Source organism: Dromaius novaehollandiae, chromosome 30 (genome assembly GCF_036370855.1).
Source record: "Dromaius novaehollandiae isolate bDroNov1 chromosome 30, bDroNov1.hap1, whole genome shotgun sequence".
Lineage (NCBI taxonomy): Eukaryota > Metazoa > Chordata > Aves > Casuariiformes > Dromaiidae > Dromaius > Dromaius novaehollandiae.
The window spans coordinates 1-15,049 of record NC_088128.1 but is presented as its reverse complement, the minus strand read 5'-3'; the positions used below and the strand labels follow the sequence as shown (position 1 = coordinate 15,049).

Here is a 15,049-nt window from a genome sequence, read left to right as displayed (position 1 = left end):
GCGGAGGGCGGCGATTGGCTGGAGCCCCCAAGAAAAGGGGCGGGGGAGACGGGCTGCGGGGAGGGGCGTGGCCGCGCGGGCGAAGCCGCCGCTGATTGGGCGGGAGGCGGCGCCCAAGGCGGTGGCGGCCCCGCCCGCTGTTGCCGGGGCAGGATTGGTGCCGCGCATGCGCGCGGGGGAGGGGGTGAAGGCGGGAAAACGAGGCGGCGACCGTTAAACGGCGCCTCAGTGGGCCAAGATGGCGGCGGGGCCGCGTTAACCCCCGTCGGGGCGGCGCTGGGGGGTGCAGAGCCGGTCCCCGGGGCGACGCGGCCCAACAGACTCGTGTCAGAACCGCACCAGCCCCACAGAGGCGTTTATTGGGGGGGGGGGGAGCTGAGGGACGCCGGGGTCCGTCAGGGGCCGCCCGGACGCCTGGGCCCCTCAGGGGACCTCCCGGACGCCTGGGCTCCTTGGGCTGGTTGTGGGGCCTCCATGACGCTTGGGCTCCTCTTGGCATCACCCGGACGTCTGGGCCCCTCGGGAGATCACCCGGACGCCTGGGTCCCTCAGGGGATCACCCAGATGCCTGGGCTTTTCTTAAGGCCACCCGGACGCCTGGGCCCCTCAGGGGATCACCTGGACACTGGGGCTCCTCGGGGATCACCCAGACGCCTGGGCCCCTCCGGCCCCCGCCCGGACACCGGGGCCCCTAGAGGCGGCGGCGGGCGGGGGGCCGGAGGGCGGCGACGCCGACCAGGGCGCCGAGGCCCAGCAGAACGGCTCCGGCGAGCAGCAGGCGATGGGCGGCCAGGCCCCGCTCCTCCTGGGGGGGGGGGAGAGCGGGCTGAGCCCCCCCGGCGCTGCCCCATGGTGCCGCCCCACAGCGCTGCCCCATGGCGTCCCCCCACCCCGTACCGGGCTCAGGGGGGGGTCCAGCGCCGGCTCCGGGCGGTAGCGGGGCTGGTAGCAAGCGCCGGCGGCGTCCTCGGCCCGGGGGTCCGGGGTGCAGCGTGGGGGGGTGCTGTGGGGCGGAGCTGTGGGGCTCGGGGGGGGCACCGACCCCTGGTGTGGGGCAGGAGCTCCCCCCAGAAACCTCCTGGTGTGGGGCAGGAGCTCCCCCCCCCAAAACCCCCTCATGTGGGGCAGAAGTTCGGGCCCCCCCCAGCCCTCCAGTGTGGGGCAGGAGCTCAGGGGGGCCCTCAACCCCCCCAGTGTGGGGCAGGAGCCCCCCCAGAACCCGCTGGTGTGGGGCAGGAGCTCCCCCCCAACCCCCTCGGTGTGGGCCAGGAGCTTGAGGGGGCCCTCAACCCCCCCAGTGTGGGGCAGGAGCCCCCCCCAAAACCCCTGGTGTGGGACAGGAGCTCGGGCCCCCCCCCAGCCCTGCCAGTGTGGGGCAGGAGCCCCCCCCACCCCACCGTCATGGGTCAGGAGCTCGGGGCCCCCCCGGTGTGGGGCAGGACCTGGGGGGGGCACAGCCATGGGGCCCCCGCTCACCTCGTGTGGGGCAGCAGCTCGGGGGGGCCGGTGAGGCCCAGGCAGGTGGGGCCGGGGCCCCCGACGTGGGCGACGGCCTGCAGCAGCCCCGTGGCGGGGGGGCCTGGGGGGCAGGGGGGGATGTGGGGGCCGCCGTGGGTCCCACGGGCGCCCCGGGGTGGGGGGGGACATGGGGCAGGGGGGGCCGTGGGTCCCATGGGTGCCCCCTGGGGGGGCCCTGTGGGGCAGAGGGGGGGATGTGGGCGGGGCCATGGGGCAGATGGGGGATGTAGGCGGGGCCGTGGGGCCCCGTGGGGCGGGGGGACATGGGTGGGGCCATGGGGGGAGAGGGGAAGATGTGGGCGGGGCCTGGGGGCCATGTGGGGCGGGGCCATGAGGGTGGGGGGATGTGGGCGGGGCCATGGAGCAGAGGGCGGGGGTGGGCGGGGCCATGGGGGTCTCCCGGGGGTGGGGCCATGGAGTGGAGCAGGAGATGTGGGAGGGGCAATGGGGGCGGGGCCTCCCGGGGTGGGCGGGGCCATACTCACCCCCCAGCCCCAGGCGGGGGCCGGGCAGGGCCAGGCGGAGGCGGGTGCCGTTGGGGCGGGGCCCCGGCGGGAGGTCGAAGGTCAGCCCCGCCCACACGGCCAGGGCGGGGCCGGGGGGCGGGGCGGCGGAGCCGTTGGCCCCGCAGAAGGGGAAGCGGGCCAGGGCCGAGAACAGGGCGTGCCACGCCTGCGGGGGGGCGGCGCCCGTGACGTCACCACCCCTGCCGTGACATCACGCCCCCCGGCACCGCCCCCCCCCCCGCGGCATCGCGCCCCCACGCAGCCTCCCCGTGATGGCGGAGGCGGCACCCGCCCAGGGCCCCGCCCCCGCGTGACGTCACGCCCCCCGTCACGTGACGCCCCCCCCCACCTGGGCGGCCTCGGGGTCGGGCAGGTCCCGGCGCGCCGCCACGTGGCGGCCGAGGGCGGCGAAGGCGGCGCCGAGCGCCAGCAGCGCCAGCGCCAGCGCCGCCGCGGGGGGGGGCAGCCGCGACGGCCCCGCCCACGGCCCCGCCCCCGCCGCGCCCGGCCCCGCCCCCGCGGCTCCGGGCCCCCCGCGCGACGGCCCCGCCGCCGCCGCCGCCGCCATCCTGCGCGCCGCGGGGCCTGGCGGGAAACGCAGCCCCGCCCCCTGCCGGCCTCCTGCGCGCCGCGGGGCCTCATGGGAGTTGTAGTCCCCCGCCCACTCCGCCATTTTGGGCGCCGCGCGGCCCCGCGGGATGTGTAGTCCCACCCTGCACCGCCCCCCCCGCCCGCCGCCATTTTACGCCCCGCGCAGCCTCATGGGAACTGTAGTCTCCCACCCCTCCCCACCACGTCAGGCGCCGCACAGCCTCATGGGAGCTGCAGCCCCGCCCCTCCCCACCGAGCACCAGCCCCCACTGCGGCCTGCCGCCATCTTGGGAGCCGCGCGGCCGCATGGGGTGTGTAGTCCCGCCCCACCGCCATCTTGGTCGCCGCGCAGCCTCACGGGAGCTGTAGTCCCGCCCCCTCCCGCCGCCATCTTGGGCGCCGCACAGCCTCACGGGAGGTGTAGTCCCGCCCCTCCCTGCTACCACAGAGTGGGGCCAGTGGGGCCAGGCCGGGCTCTGCCGTTTATTGGGGGGCCCCGAGCCCCGGCGGTAAAAACAGGACGGGGGAAAAGCCGCCGTCGCCGCTGGGGGGGGGCCGGCGGGGCCCAGCCCCCCCCGCGCCCGGGGGCGGCCCCCAGCGTTAACCCTTCCCGTCCAGGGGGTCCGCGTAGACCGTCACCTTGCCGGGGGCTGCGGGGCGAGAGCGGGGGTGAGGCGGCCGCGAGCCCCCCCCGGGCACCCCCAGGGGCCTCTGTGTCACCCCAAAACCACCCCAGACCCCCCCCCGGCACCCTGGTCCCTCCATGTCCCCCCCCAAACCCCCTGGACACCCCCCCACCAGCCCCCCCACCCATCAATGTCCCCCCCACCAAGGATACCCCCGTCCTTCAGTGTCCCCCCCAGCCCCCCTGGACCTCCCCCACCAGCCCCCCCCATCCCTCCATGTCCCCCCAACACCCCCCCGAGCCCCCCCCAGGAACACCTGCATCCCTCAATCTCCCCCCAAGCCCCCCAGACCTCCCCCATCCCTCAGGGTCCCCCCAAACCCCCTGGACCCCCCCACCAGCCCCCCCCATCCCTCAGGGTCCCCCCAACCCCCCTGGACCCCCCCCCAGCCCCCCATCCCTCAATGCCCCCCCCAGCCCCCCCAGCCCCCCCCCAACTCACCCTGTCTGTGCACCTTCCATATATGATCCCAGGCTGCAGAGAAAAGATGGGGGTCAGGGAGGAACTCAGCACCCCCCTGGTGCCCCCCACAGCCTGCCCCACAGCCAGCCCCATGGCCCCAGGCCCCTGCCATGGCCCCACAGCCTGCCCCATGGCCCCAGGCCTCCCCCAGCCCCATGGCCTGCCCCACAGCCCCAGGCCTCCCCACGCCCCAGTGCCCCCCACGGTCTGGTCCTCTTCATGGCCCCAGTCCTCCCCCAGCCCCATAGCCAGCCCCACGGCCCCAGGCCCCCCATGGCCTGCCCCACAGCCAGCCCCATGCCCCAGGGCCCCTACCATGGCCCCACGGCCTGCCCAATGGCCCCAGGCCTGCCCCAGCCCCATGGCAAGCCCCATGGCCTGCCCCACGGCCCCAGGCCCCCCCATGGCCTGCCCCACAGCCAGCCCCATGCCCCAGTGCCTCCCATGGCCTGGTCCTCTCCATGGCCTCAGTTCTCCCCTCCAGCCCCACGGCCAGCCCCAGGGCCCCAGTCCTCCCCCACAGCCTGCCCCACGGCCCCAGTGCCCCTCCATGGCCCAGTCCTCCCTCAGCCCCACAGCCAGCCCCATGGCCCCAGTCCTCCCCATGGCATCATCCCCCCCACGGCCTGGTCCTCCCCCAGCCCCATAGCCAGGCTGATGTCCCAGTGCCCCCCATGGCCAGCCCCACAGCCCCAGTGCCCCCCATGCCCTGGTCCTCCCCCAGCCCCACGGCCCGCTCCTCCCCATGGCGTTACCTTCCGTGTGGTAGCTGCGGGCGGCCTCCCAGTCGGGGGGGCTCATGCCCTCGGCGCCGGGCCCCCCCACCGCCGCCGCCCCCCGCGAGGCCCCGGCCTCGGCGCCCGGCCCCCCGGCACCCGGCTCGTTGATGAACGAGAGCCCCCACTCGTTCTGGAAGATGGCGCCCAGGTGGGGCCGGGCCGGGCGCCCGGGGTCTGGCGGCGGCGGCGAGGAGGAGGAGGAGGAGGAGGAGGGGGGCGCGGGGCCGCCGTGGGGCAGGCCGTGGGGCAGGCCGGGGGCGGCGGTGCGCAGGGCCGAGGCGGGCACGGTGGGGGGCGGCGGGGGGGGCGCCAGGTTCTCCTTGAGCTTGCTGGCGTAGCTGATCTTGGGGAGGGCGCGGGCCCGGCTGCTGTCCACGGGGAAGGCGGGCGGCGGGCGGAAGAGCAGCCAGGGCTCCGGGGGGGCCGCCGGGGCCGCCCGCCGCTCCGGCGAGGGCGAGGAGGAGGAGGAGGACGAGGAGGAGGAGGACGAGGAGGCGGAGGCGGGCGGGGGGCAGCCCCGGCGGGGGCCGGCCCAGCCGCCGCGGCCCGTGCCGGGGGGGCCGTGCCCGTTGGGGCTGGGCCCCCACTCCTTGGCGGGGCCGCCGGGGCGGAAGCTCTTGCGGTAGGAGGGGTGGAAGGGGCGGCCGTAGTGGGGGGGGCGGGCGGGGGGCGCCGCCCGCTCCCCCCCCGCCGCCCCCCGGGCCCCGGGGCCGCCCGAGGGGCTCGTTGTTGTCGCCGCCGGTGCCGGTGCCGCCGCCGGTGCCGGGTCCTCAGCGGGCGCCGCCGCCGCCGTGAAGCCGTTGGACTCCCACGAGCCTGCGGGACGGGAGGGTTAGCGGGACGGTGGGACCCCCCCCACGCCACCCCAGGGGACCCGCGATGGGGGGCAGAGCAGGGCAGGGGCCCTGTGGGGCTGCCCCGACCCACGGCGAGGGGAAGGGGCTGAGTGGGGACACCCCGACCTGCCATGGGGGGGGCAGAGGGGGGGAAGGGGCTGAGTGAGGGGCTGCCCCGGGCCGCGATGGGGGGCAGAGCAGGGAAGGGGTCAGGAGGGGGCAGTCCCGGGCCGCGATGGGGGGGTGGGAGGGGGGAAGGGACACCCCGACCCGCTATGGGGGGCAGAGGGGGGGCAGCCCTGACCTGCTACGGGGGGCAGAGGGGGGAAGGGGCCAGGAGGGGGCAGTCCCGGGCCGTGATGGGGGGCAGAGAGGGGGAAGGGGGCCAAGGGGGGGCTACCCCGGGCCGTGATGTGGGGCGGGGGGGGAACGGACACCACAACTCGCTATGGGGGGCACCGGGGGGGGGAAGGGGCCAAGCGGGGCGGCCCGGTCCGCGACGGGGGGCAGCCGCGACCCATAACGGGCAGGGACCGAGTCCCCCCCCCCGCCCAAAAGCAAGCGGGCAGCGCCGGTGCGTGATGGAGGGGGCCGCCCCCAATTCCCGGTACCCCGGGGGGGGGGGGAGCACGCGGAGGGAGGCGGCGGCCCCCGGGGGCTCCGGTCGCCGGTACCTGCGGGGAGGCGGGAGGCGATGTGGTGCAGCTGCCCGTCGAGCCGGCACTTCTCCTTGCGCAGCGGCAGCAGCCGCGGCTGCGGCCCGCGAGTCTCCTCCATCGCCGCCCCGTTAGCGCCGCGCTGCCGCCGCCGCCGCCGCCGCTGCTCCGGCCCGGCCACGTGACCCGCCCGCTCCGCGCCGCGCTCCCCACCGCCGCGTCATGTGACCGCCGGCGCCGACCTGCGGGGAGGGGGAACACACGGAGAGAGGGCGCCCTCCGCCACGTGACCCGCCCCACGCCACGTGACCCGCCCGGCCAATGAGGGCGCGCGGCGGCACCGCGTCACAACCCGCGACTCCCGCCCCGACCGAGTTACTTTCACCCGGGCACCAGGCGGCCACGTGACGCCGCAGCGGCGCCTTCGCCACGTGACTCGCCGCGGGGGAGGGGCACGCCGCGCCATCTCCACGATGATTGGCCAGCGCGGGGAGGGGGAGGTGGGCTCGCTAGGCTCGCGGGCTGCGATTGGCCGCAGCGTGCGGGCTCGGCTGCCATTGGGCGTTGCGACGAGCCCGCCTCCGGCGCCGCCGCGCCCCCTTTGGTCTCCCTAGCAACCGCTTGGCGCCAAAAGCCCCGCTCCTCGGTCTCCTTGGCAACGGCGAGGCGCCGTTCCCCTCCCTCCCCCCGCGCTGCGGCCGCCTCCTGAGGGCCGGGCTGAGCCCCCGGCACCGTTTTTGAGGGGAAAAACCGCGCAAATCGCCACAAAACACGGCCCCGCGCTGCCGCCCCCTCGCCGGGCGCCTTCACCCCCCCACACACACACACCTCGCGGTCTCCGGGGGGCGGCGCCGGGCTGAGGAGGGGGCGGCGGCCGGCGACGCCGCGGGGCTTCCGCAGAGGAGGCGCCCCCCTCCCCTGCCCCCTCCCCTCAGGGCGTTTGAAAGCGGCGCGTGGGCGGAGACCGTAACGGCCGCCCGCGTGCGCACGCGCAGTGCCCCCCCACCCCACCCCGGCCACGCGCGCGGGTACGCATGCGCAGCCCAACCCCGCCCCCTCCCCGGGCTTCTGCCGCAACCGCAGTGCGCAGGCGCCGCGGCGCGGAGGGGGGCGGGGGAAGCGCGCGGAGCGGCCACGCCTCCCTCCCTCCCCCCCCCCCGGCGGGGCGGTGGCGCATGCGCAGGGGGCGGTGCCGACATCTTGGATGGGGCGGGTGGGTGGTGTCAGCCGGGGGCGGGGCCACGGGAGGCCACGCCCACCCCAGGTGGATGGTGCCGCCCTGGGGGCGGGGCTTCCAGTGTGGGAGGTGCCGTCTGGGGGCGGGGCCAAAGGTTTTGGGGCGGGACCGAGGGCTTGGGGCGGGGCTAAGGGTGGCCCTGGGGTGTGCAATGGGGGGGAGGTGGGGGGGCAGCGCCGACGCCTCCTCTGTCCCCACCCCACAGCGGGTGCGAGGTGGGGTGGGGGCTCTGGTGGGCCGCCATCTTGAGACGAGGTGAGATGGGGCCTCCACGTGGGCCGCCATCTTGAGGTGAGGTGAGATGGGGCCTCTGGGTGGGCCGCCATCTTGAGACGAGGTGAGATGGGGCCTCCGGGTGGGCCGCCATCTTGAGACGAGGTGAGATGGGGCCTCTGGGTGGGCCGCCATCTTGAGACGAGGCGAGATGGGACCTCCAGGTGGGCCGCCATCTTGAGACGAGGTGAGATGGGGCCTCTGGGTCGGCTGCCATCTTGAGACGAGGCGAGATGGGGCCTCCAGGTGGGCCGCCATCTTGAGACGAGGTGAGATGGGGCCTCTGGGTGGGCCGCCATCTTGAGATGAGGTGAGATGGGGCCTCTGGGTGGGCCGCCATCTTGAGACGAGGTGAGATGGGGCCTCCAGGTGGGCCGCCATCTTGAGACAAGGCGAGATGGGGCCTCTGGGTGGGCCGCCATCTTGAGACGAGGCGAGATGGGACCTCTGCATGGGCCGCCATCTTGAGACGAGGTGAGATGGGACCTCCAGGTGGGCCGCCATCTTGAGACGAGGTGAGATGGGGCCTCTGGGTGGGTCGCCATCTTGAGACAAGGTGAGATGGGGCCTCCATGTGCGTCACCATCTTGAGACAAGGCGTGATGGGACCTCTGCATGGGCCGCCATCTTGAGATGAGGCGAGATGGGACCTCCGCATGGGCCGCCATCTTGAGACGAGGCAAGATGGGGCCTTTGGGTGGGCCCGGGAGCCCCTCGGGTGACAACCTGCCGCCTGCTCGCCCCCGAGGACGCGCCACCGAGAAGAGGAAAATGGCATGTGGGTGTGGCCTGCTGTGGCCACACCCACTGGGGGTGGGGCAGGGTGTGGCCATGCCCACTGGGGGCGGGGCTGGGTCACCACCTCCTTGGGCATGTTGGATGGTGACCTGCAGGGTGGGGGTGCCCGGTGGGCGGTGCTTCTGGGGAAGGGGTGGGGCTTTGGGGAGGGGTGGGGCTTGTGGGGGTGGGGCTTGTGGTTGCCCCGCCCCTGCCTTGGTGGGACAGATTTAAGTTCTTCTTGGGTGTCCCTATGGCAATATGGCTGCCACCTATGCAGGTATGGCCCCGCTCCCATCCCAGTATGGCTGCTCCATCCCAGTATGGCCCCCCACATGCCAGTATGGCTTCTCCATCCCAGTACGGCTTTTCCATCCCCAATATGGTTGCTCCATCCCAGTATGGACTTCTTCATCCCAGTATGGCTCCCCCCTATCCCAGTATGGTTGCTCCATCCCAGTCCAGCTCCATCCCAGTATGCCTTTCTTCTATTCCAGTATGGTGCCTACATCCCAGTATGGACTCTTTCATCCCAGTATAGTTGCTCCATCCCAGTATGGCCACTCACAGACTAGTACGGCTCTCCCATCCCAATATGGTTTTTCCATCCCAGTATGGTTCCCCCCATCCCAGTACAGCTTCCTTGATCCCAGTATGGCCCCAGCATCCCAGTTTGGACCCAGTACAGCCCCTGCCATCCCAGTATAGGCTCATCTGCCTCCTTAGTACAGCCCCATGGGCCCAGTACACCCCCCCCCATTCCCAGTACATCTCCAGTATGGCCCCCCCCACCCCTAGTATGGACACCCCAAACCCAGTACAGCTCCAGTAAGCCCCCCCCACCCCCAGTGCGTCCCCAGTATGGACACCCCAACCCCAGTACAGCCCCAGTATGGCCCCCTCATCCCCAGTATGGACATTCCACCCCCAGTATGGCCCCCCCCACCCCCAGTATGGACACCCAAACCCCAGTACAGCCCCAGTATGCCTCCCCCACCCCCAGCACGGCCCCAGCCGCCTGCCAGGACCGAGCACCAGTGACACCATTGGGGGCCCAGGCGTCCGGGCCCCTCCCTCAGTCCCCCCCCCCGAGGGCCCAGGCATCCGGCCCCCCCCAGCACTGCGGCCCAGACTGGCCCCCCCCACCCCATCAGATGGTTTCACCCCCCCCGGCGACGGTCTCTCCCACCCCCCCTTTCGTATAATCTTTTCTTGCCATTTTTCTCGTTTTTTATCATTATTATAAGGATTAAATTTAGGGCAATGGGGAGGGGGGGATCCTGGGGGGGCGGGGGCGGGGCCTGGCTCGGCCACGCCCCCCCGCCGCCCCCCCCCAGCCGCGCCGGCGCCGAGCCGCAGCACCGCGCACGGACCCGGGGACGGACGGACGGACGGACGGACGGTACGGTGCCCCCCCCGCATGCCCCCCCCCGACCAGTATGGGCTTCTCCATCCCAGTATGGCCCTCTGCATCCCAGTACGGCCCCCTTAAACCAGTACGGCCCCCCCAGACCAGTATAGGCCCCCCAGACCAGTACGGGCTCCTCCTTCCCAGTACAGCCTTCCCTAAACCAGTATGGGCTGCTCCATCCCAGTACAGTCCCCCCATCCCAGTACGGGCTCCTGCATCCCAGTACAGCCCCCCCAAACCACTATGGGCTCCTCCATCCCAGTACAGCCTCCCCCAAACCGGTATGGGTTCCTGCATCCCAGTACAGCCCCCCCCAAATGAGTCCGGGCCCCTCCATCCCAGTATGGCCCTCCCCAAACCAGTATGGGCCCCTGCATCCCAGTATGGCCCCCCCAAACCAGTACGGCCTCACCCATTGCCAATATGGCCCCAGTATAGCCCCCCCCAATCCGTTTGGCTCTGGTATGACCCCCCCCATCCCAGTACTGCCTCCCCAATCCCAGTTTGGCTCCAGTATGTCCCCCCAATCCCAGTGCAGCCCCGGGGGGGGATGCGGGGGGCCCGGGGGGAGTATTGGGGGGAGGGTCGGGTCTGGGGGGGGGCTCTGACCCCCCCGCCATGCCCAGGCGCAGCCGCTTGGGGGTCCCGGGCAGCAGCCGGCCATGGGGGGCCCCGCGCCCCCCCCGGGGCTCTTCCTCCCCCTCCTCCTCCTCCTCCTTGCCACCCCCCCGCTGACAGGTACCGTGGGGCCCCGGGGGGGTTGGGGGCAGCTGGGGGGGCTCTGGAGGGCCAGAAGGGTCGGGGGGAGTCATGGGGTCCCAGGAGGGTTTTTGGGGGGTGCTGGGGAGATCTGGGGGGGTCCTGGGGGTCCCAGGAGGGGCTTGGGGGGGGCTGGGGGTGCTCTGGGAGTCCCAAAAGGGATTTTGGGGAGGTGTTGGGGGGGTCTGGGGGTCCCAGCAGGGGTTTTGGGGGGCGATGGGGGGGTCTGGGGGGTCCTGGGGGTCCCAGGAGGGGTTTGGGGGGATTTTGGGGGGGTTGGGTGGTCCTGGGGGTCCCAGGAGGGGTTTTCGGGGGTGCTGGGGGGGCGGGGGGGGGTCTTGGGGATCCCAGCAGGGGTTCTGGGGGGTGATGGGGGGGGTCTAGGGGGTCCTGGGGGTCCCAGGAGGGGTTTTGGGGGGTCCCAGGAGGGGGTTGGGGGGGTCTGGAGGTCCCTGGAGGGGTTTTGGGGGATGCCAGGGGGGGCTGGGGGGGTCCTGGGGGTCCCAGGAGGGGGTTGGGGAGTGCTGGGGGGTCTGTGGGGGTCCCAGGGGGGCATTGGGGGGGTCTGGGGGGGATTCGGGGGGGTTGGAGTCTCCCCAAAGCTTTGGGGTGCCGGGGGGGGTTTGGGGGTCCGGGGGGGGGTCCGGGGGGGCGTGTCCCCCGCTGACCCCGCCCCCCCCAGGGCTGCCGCTGGCCGAGGCTGACGCCCCCGGCCCCCCCCCGCCCTCCTCGGCGGGGGCCCCGACATGGGGGGGGGCAGCGTCGCCCCCCGGGGCCCCCTGGGACCTGCCCACCGCCCCCCCCCGGCGGCCGGGTGAGTGGGGCGGGGCCTGCGCGGGAGGGGCGGGGCCTGCATGGGGAGTGGGCGGGGCTTGCATACTGGGGGCGGGGCTTGCATGGCAGGGGCGGGGCTTGCACAGAGGGGGCGGGGCTTGCATGGGGATGGGCAGGGCTTGAGCAGGAGGGGGTGGGGTTTGTGCAGGGGGGCTCGAATGGGGCGTGGCTTGTGTGGCAAGGGGCGGGGCTTGTGTGGGAGGGGCGGGGCTTGCACAGAGGGGCGGGGCTTGCATGGGGATGGGCAGGGCTTGAGCAGGAGGGGGTGGGGTTTGTGCAGGGGGGGCGCGAATGGGGCGGGGCTTGTGTGGCAAGGGGCGGGGCTTGCATGGGAGGGGCGGGGCTTGCATGTGGAGGGGCGGGGCTTGCATAGGGAGGGGGCGGGGCTTGCACGGGGGGGTGTTCTCTCATCGCCCCCCCCCCCGCAGAGCCCCCCACGGCCACGGCCCCCCCGCCAACGCCACCCCCGGACGCCGGGGCCCCTGAGATGGCGCCGCCCCCGTCGCCTGCCGGGGCCCCCCCGGAGCTGCCCCCGCCCTCGGCAGCCCCCCCGCGGGGGGTGAGGAGGAGGAGGAGGGGGACGAAGAGGAGGAGGAGGTGGAGGAAGGGGAGGTGGAGGAGGAGGAGGAAGGGGAGGAGGAGGAAGAGGAGGAGGAGGAGGAGGAGGAGGAGGAGACCCCCCCTCCCGACGACCTCGGCACCACCCAGCAGCCCGGTGAGGGGGGGGCGGGGGGGTCATGGGGCTCAGGGGACATTGGGAGGGTCTTGGGGGGGTCTTGGGGGTCCCCAGGGTCAGGGGACACCAGGGGGGTCATGAGAGGGTCATGGGGGTGCCGGGGGTCTGGGGACATTGGGGGGGTTATGAGGGGGTCATGGGGGAGTCATGGGGGTCACCAGGCTCTGGGGACACTGGGGGGGGCCATGGGGGGGCCATGGTGGTCACCGGGGTCTGGGGACATTGGGAGGGTTTTGGGGGGGTCATGGGGGTCATGGGGGGGTCTTAGGGGTCACCAGGGTCTGGGGACACTGGGGGGTCACAGGGGGGGGTCTGGACACCCCAGGGGGGGCTACGCGTGACACCCCCAGCATCCCACAGTGCCTTGCAACGCGACGCTGACGGAGGCCGAGGGCTGGCTGGAGGCGCCGGCCGCCCCGGGGGGGCCGGGGGGGCTCGACTGCACCTACCGCATCCAGGTGCAGCCAGGCAACGGCGTGGAGCTGCAGGTGGGTCTGGGGGGGCCCGGGGGGGCCCCAGGGGAGGATATGGGGGGCAGGGGGCAGGTTTGGGGGTGCAGGGGGGGATATGGGGGGCAGGGGGCAGGTTTGGGGGTCCCAGGGCAGGTTTGGGGGGTCCTGGGGGGGATATGAGGGTCCCCAGGGTGGGATATGGGGGTCCTGGGGTGGGTTTGGGGGTGCTGGGGGGGATATGGGGGTCCTGGGGTGGGATATGGGGGGCAGGGGGCAGGCTTGGGGTGTCCCAAGCAGGCCTTGGGGGGTCCTGGGCCATATTTGGGGGTCCCAGGGCAGATTTGGGGGTCCTGGGGCATGTCTGGGGGGGTCTCAGAGCAGGTTTGGGGAGTTCTGGGGCAGATTTGGGGGTCCTGCAGGAGATTTTGGGGGTCCTGGGGCAGATTTTGGAGGTCTGAGGCAGGTTTGGGGGGTCCCAGGCAGGCTTGGGGGGTCCCGGGGCAGATTTTGGGGCATCCCAGGCAGGTTTGGGGGGTCCCAGGGCAGTTTTGGGGGGTCCCAGGCAGGCTTGGGGGGCTCCCAGGTCATATTTGGGGGCCCTGGAGCAGGTTTGGGGGGTCCCGGGGCAGATTTGGGGGTCCTGGAGCAGGTTTGGGGGTCCCGGGGCAGATTTGGGGGTCCTGGAGCAGGTTTGGGGGGTCCCGGGCTAGATTTGGGGGTCCCGGGGCAGGTTTGGGGGGGTCCTGGAGCAGGTTTGGGGGGTCCTGGGGCAGGTTTGGGGGCCCTGGAGCAGGTTTGGGGGGTCCCGGGGCAGATTTGGGGGGTCCTGGAGCAGGTTTGGGGGTGCCAGCCGGGTGGGGGGGGTCCCTTCGGGGGGCCAGGGTGACGCGGTTCCCCCCCCCCGCAGGTGACGTGGCTGAACCTGTCGCAGGGGGAGGCGCTGACGGCCCAGAGCCCGGGGGCCGGGACCCCCCCCGGGCCCGACGAGGGCACCAGCCTGGGCCCCGGGCAGGTGCTGCGCAGCCCCGGCGACCGCCTGCTCGTCCGCTTCCGCAGCCCCCGGCCCGCCGCCCCCGGCGCCTTCCGCCTCCGCTACCGGGGTCAGCGCCCCCCCCCCCGCGCCCCCGGCCCTTTCGTGGGACCCCCCCCCCGCCCCCGCGCTGCGCCGGCCCTTTTAGAGCCACCTACCACTCTTTGGGGTGCACTGGCCCTTTAAGAGCCTCCTACCACCCTTTGGGGTGTGCTGGCCCTTTAAGAGCCACCCGGCCCCCTTTGGGGTGTGCTGGGCCTTTAAGAGCCACCCGGCCCCCTTTGGGGTGTGCTGGCCCTTTAAGAGCCACCCTGATCCCCTTTGGGGCGTGCTGGCCCTTTAAGAGCCACTTGACACCCTTTGGGGTGCGCTGGCCCTTTAAGAGTGCCCCACCATCGTTTGGGGTGCACTGGCCCTTTAAGAGCCCATCCACCGCCCTTTTGGGGCACGCTGGCCCTTTAAGAGCTGCCTGCCACCGTTTTGGGGTGCACTGCCCCTTTAAGAGCCACCTATGTCCCTTTAAGGAGCATTGCTGCTTTAAGAGCCACCTGCGCCCCTTTAAGGCTGCGTTGCCCCTTTAAGAGCCTTTAAGAGCAATTTCTCCTGCCCCTTTAAGACCCCAACGCCCCTTTAAGGCCTCACCTCCCCTTTAAGAGCCCGACCTCCCCTTTAAGGCCCCACTTCCTTTGAGGCCCCACCGCCCCTTTAAGGGCCCCAGGGCGCCTTTAAGAGCCGGGGCGGGGAGGGGGCAATCGCGACTCCATTTCCCACCACCCCTTTAAGACCCAGGCGACCGCCCCTTTAAGGCCCTTTAACCTTTAAGAGTCCCTGTAAAGGGGCGGGTTGTGCACATCCCTTTAAGGGCGTGGTGCATGCACATCCCTTTAAAGGGGCGGTGCGCACATCCCCTTAAAGCCACAGCGCACGCACCTCCCTTTAAAGGGGCGGCGCACCGCCTTTCCTGCCCCTTTTCGGCCATCCCTTTAAGGGCGCGGGGGAGGGGCTTTTTTTGTCCTCCGGACAAAAAACCGGGGGTGGGGTTTTTTTTTCCTCCTTGCCGGGGGGGGGGGGGCGGGGGCTGACGCGGGGGCTCCGCTGGCTCCCCGCAGGCTTCGGGCCGGGCTGCGGGCGGCCGCGGCGGCCGGCGCACGGGGCGGTGACGCTCAGCGGGTCGGGCCCCGGCGCCAGGGCCGCCTTCCGCTGCGCCCCGGGCTTCCGCCGCCGCGGCCCCCCCGCCCTGCGCTGCCTCCCCGGCAGCCCCCCCCGCTGGAGCGCCGCCCCCCCCGCCTGCCTCGGTCAGTGACCCCCACCCCCGCGCGGGAGGGGCTTGTGGGGGGGCGGGGCTTGGGAGGGGGCGGGGCTTGTAGGGGCTGCCCGTGGGGGGGGCGGTGCTGGTGCAGGGATTTGGCCTGGGTGGAGGGGGGGCGGGGCTTGTGGGGGAGGGTGGGGCTTTGCATGAGGGGGTGGGGCCTTGTGTTAAGGGGTGGGGCTTGTGCGGGGGGCGGG

At 73.2% G+C, this 15,049-nt stretch overlaps 4 protein-coding genes across 4 annotated transcripts; 1 reads left to right on the top strand and 3 right to left on the bottom strand.

Moving 5' to 3' along the window:
• Positions 1-327: 327 nt before the first annotated feature.
• On the bottom strand, positions 328-2,645 carry LOC135324062 (mRNA decay activator protein ZFP36L3-like). Its single transcript, XM_064499500.1, has 5 exons — positions 2,374-2,645; positions 2,004-2,190; positions 1,477-1,579; positions 898-1,003; positions 328-805 (listed from the first exon to the last, which is right to left on the bottom strand). The coding sequence occupies exons 1-5, from the start codon at positions 2,590-2,592 to the stop codon at positions 692-694; spliced, it is 729 nt and encodes a 242-aa protein (XP_064355570.1). The 5' UTR covers positions 2,593-2,645; the 3' UTR covers positions 328-691.
• Positions 2,646-3,084: 439 nt separating this feature from the next.
• LOC135324055 (basic proline-rich protein-like) lies at positions 3,085-7,028 on the bottom strand. The gene is made up of 5 exons (XM_064499490.1): positions 6,863-7,028; positions 6,053-6,276; positions 4,519-5,358; positions 3,743-3,775; positions 3,085-3,265 (listed from the first exon to the last, which is right to left on the bottom strand). Exons 2-5 carry the CDS (start codon positions 6,153-6,155, stop codon positions 3,216-3,218), a joined length of 1,026 nt encoding a protein of 341 aa, XP_064355560.1. The 5' UTR covers positions 6,156-6,276; positions 6,863-7,028; the 3' UTR covers positions 3,085-3,215.
• A 370-nt stretch (positions 7,029-7,398) lies between these two features.
• LOC135324009 (proline-rich protein 2-like) lies at positions 7,399-8,202 on the bottom strand. Its single transcript, XM_064499441.1, has one exon. The coding sequence runs from the start codon at positions 8,200-8,202 to the stop codon at positions 7,399-7,401; it is 804 nt and encodes a 267-aa protein (XP_064355511.1).
• A 380-nt stretch (positions 8,203-8,582) lies between these two features.
• LOC135324063 (seizure 6-like protein 2) lies at positions 8,583-14,899 on the top strand. Its single transcript, XM_064499501.1, has 5 exons — positions 8,583-8,601; positions 11,813-12,040; positions 12,422-12,549; positions 13,421-13,613; positions 14,653-14,899. Exons 1-5 carry the CDS (start codon positions 8,583-8,585, stop codon positions 14,844-14,846), a joined length of 762 nt encoding a protein of 253 aa, XP_064355571.1. The 3' UTR covers positions 14,847-14,899.
• Positions 14,900-15,049: the final 150 nt, after the last annotated feature.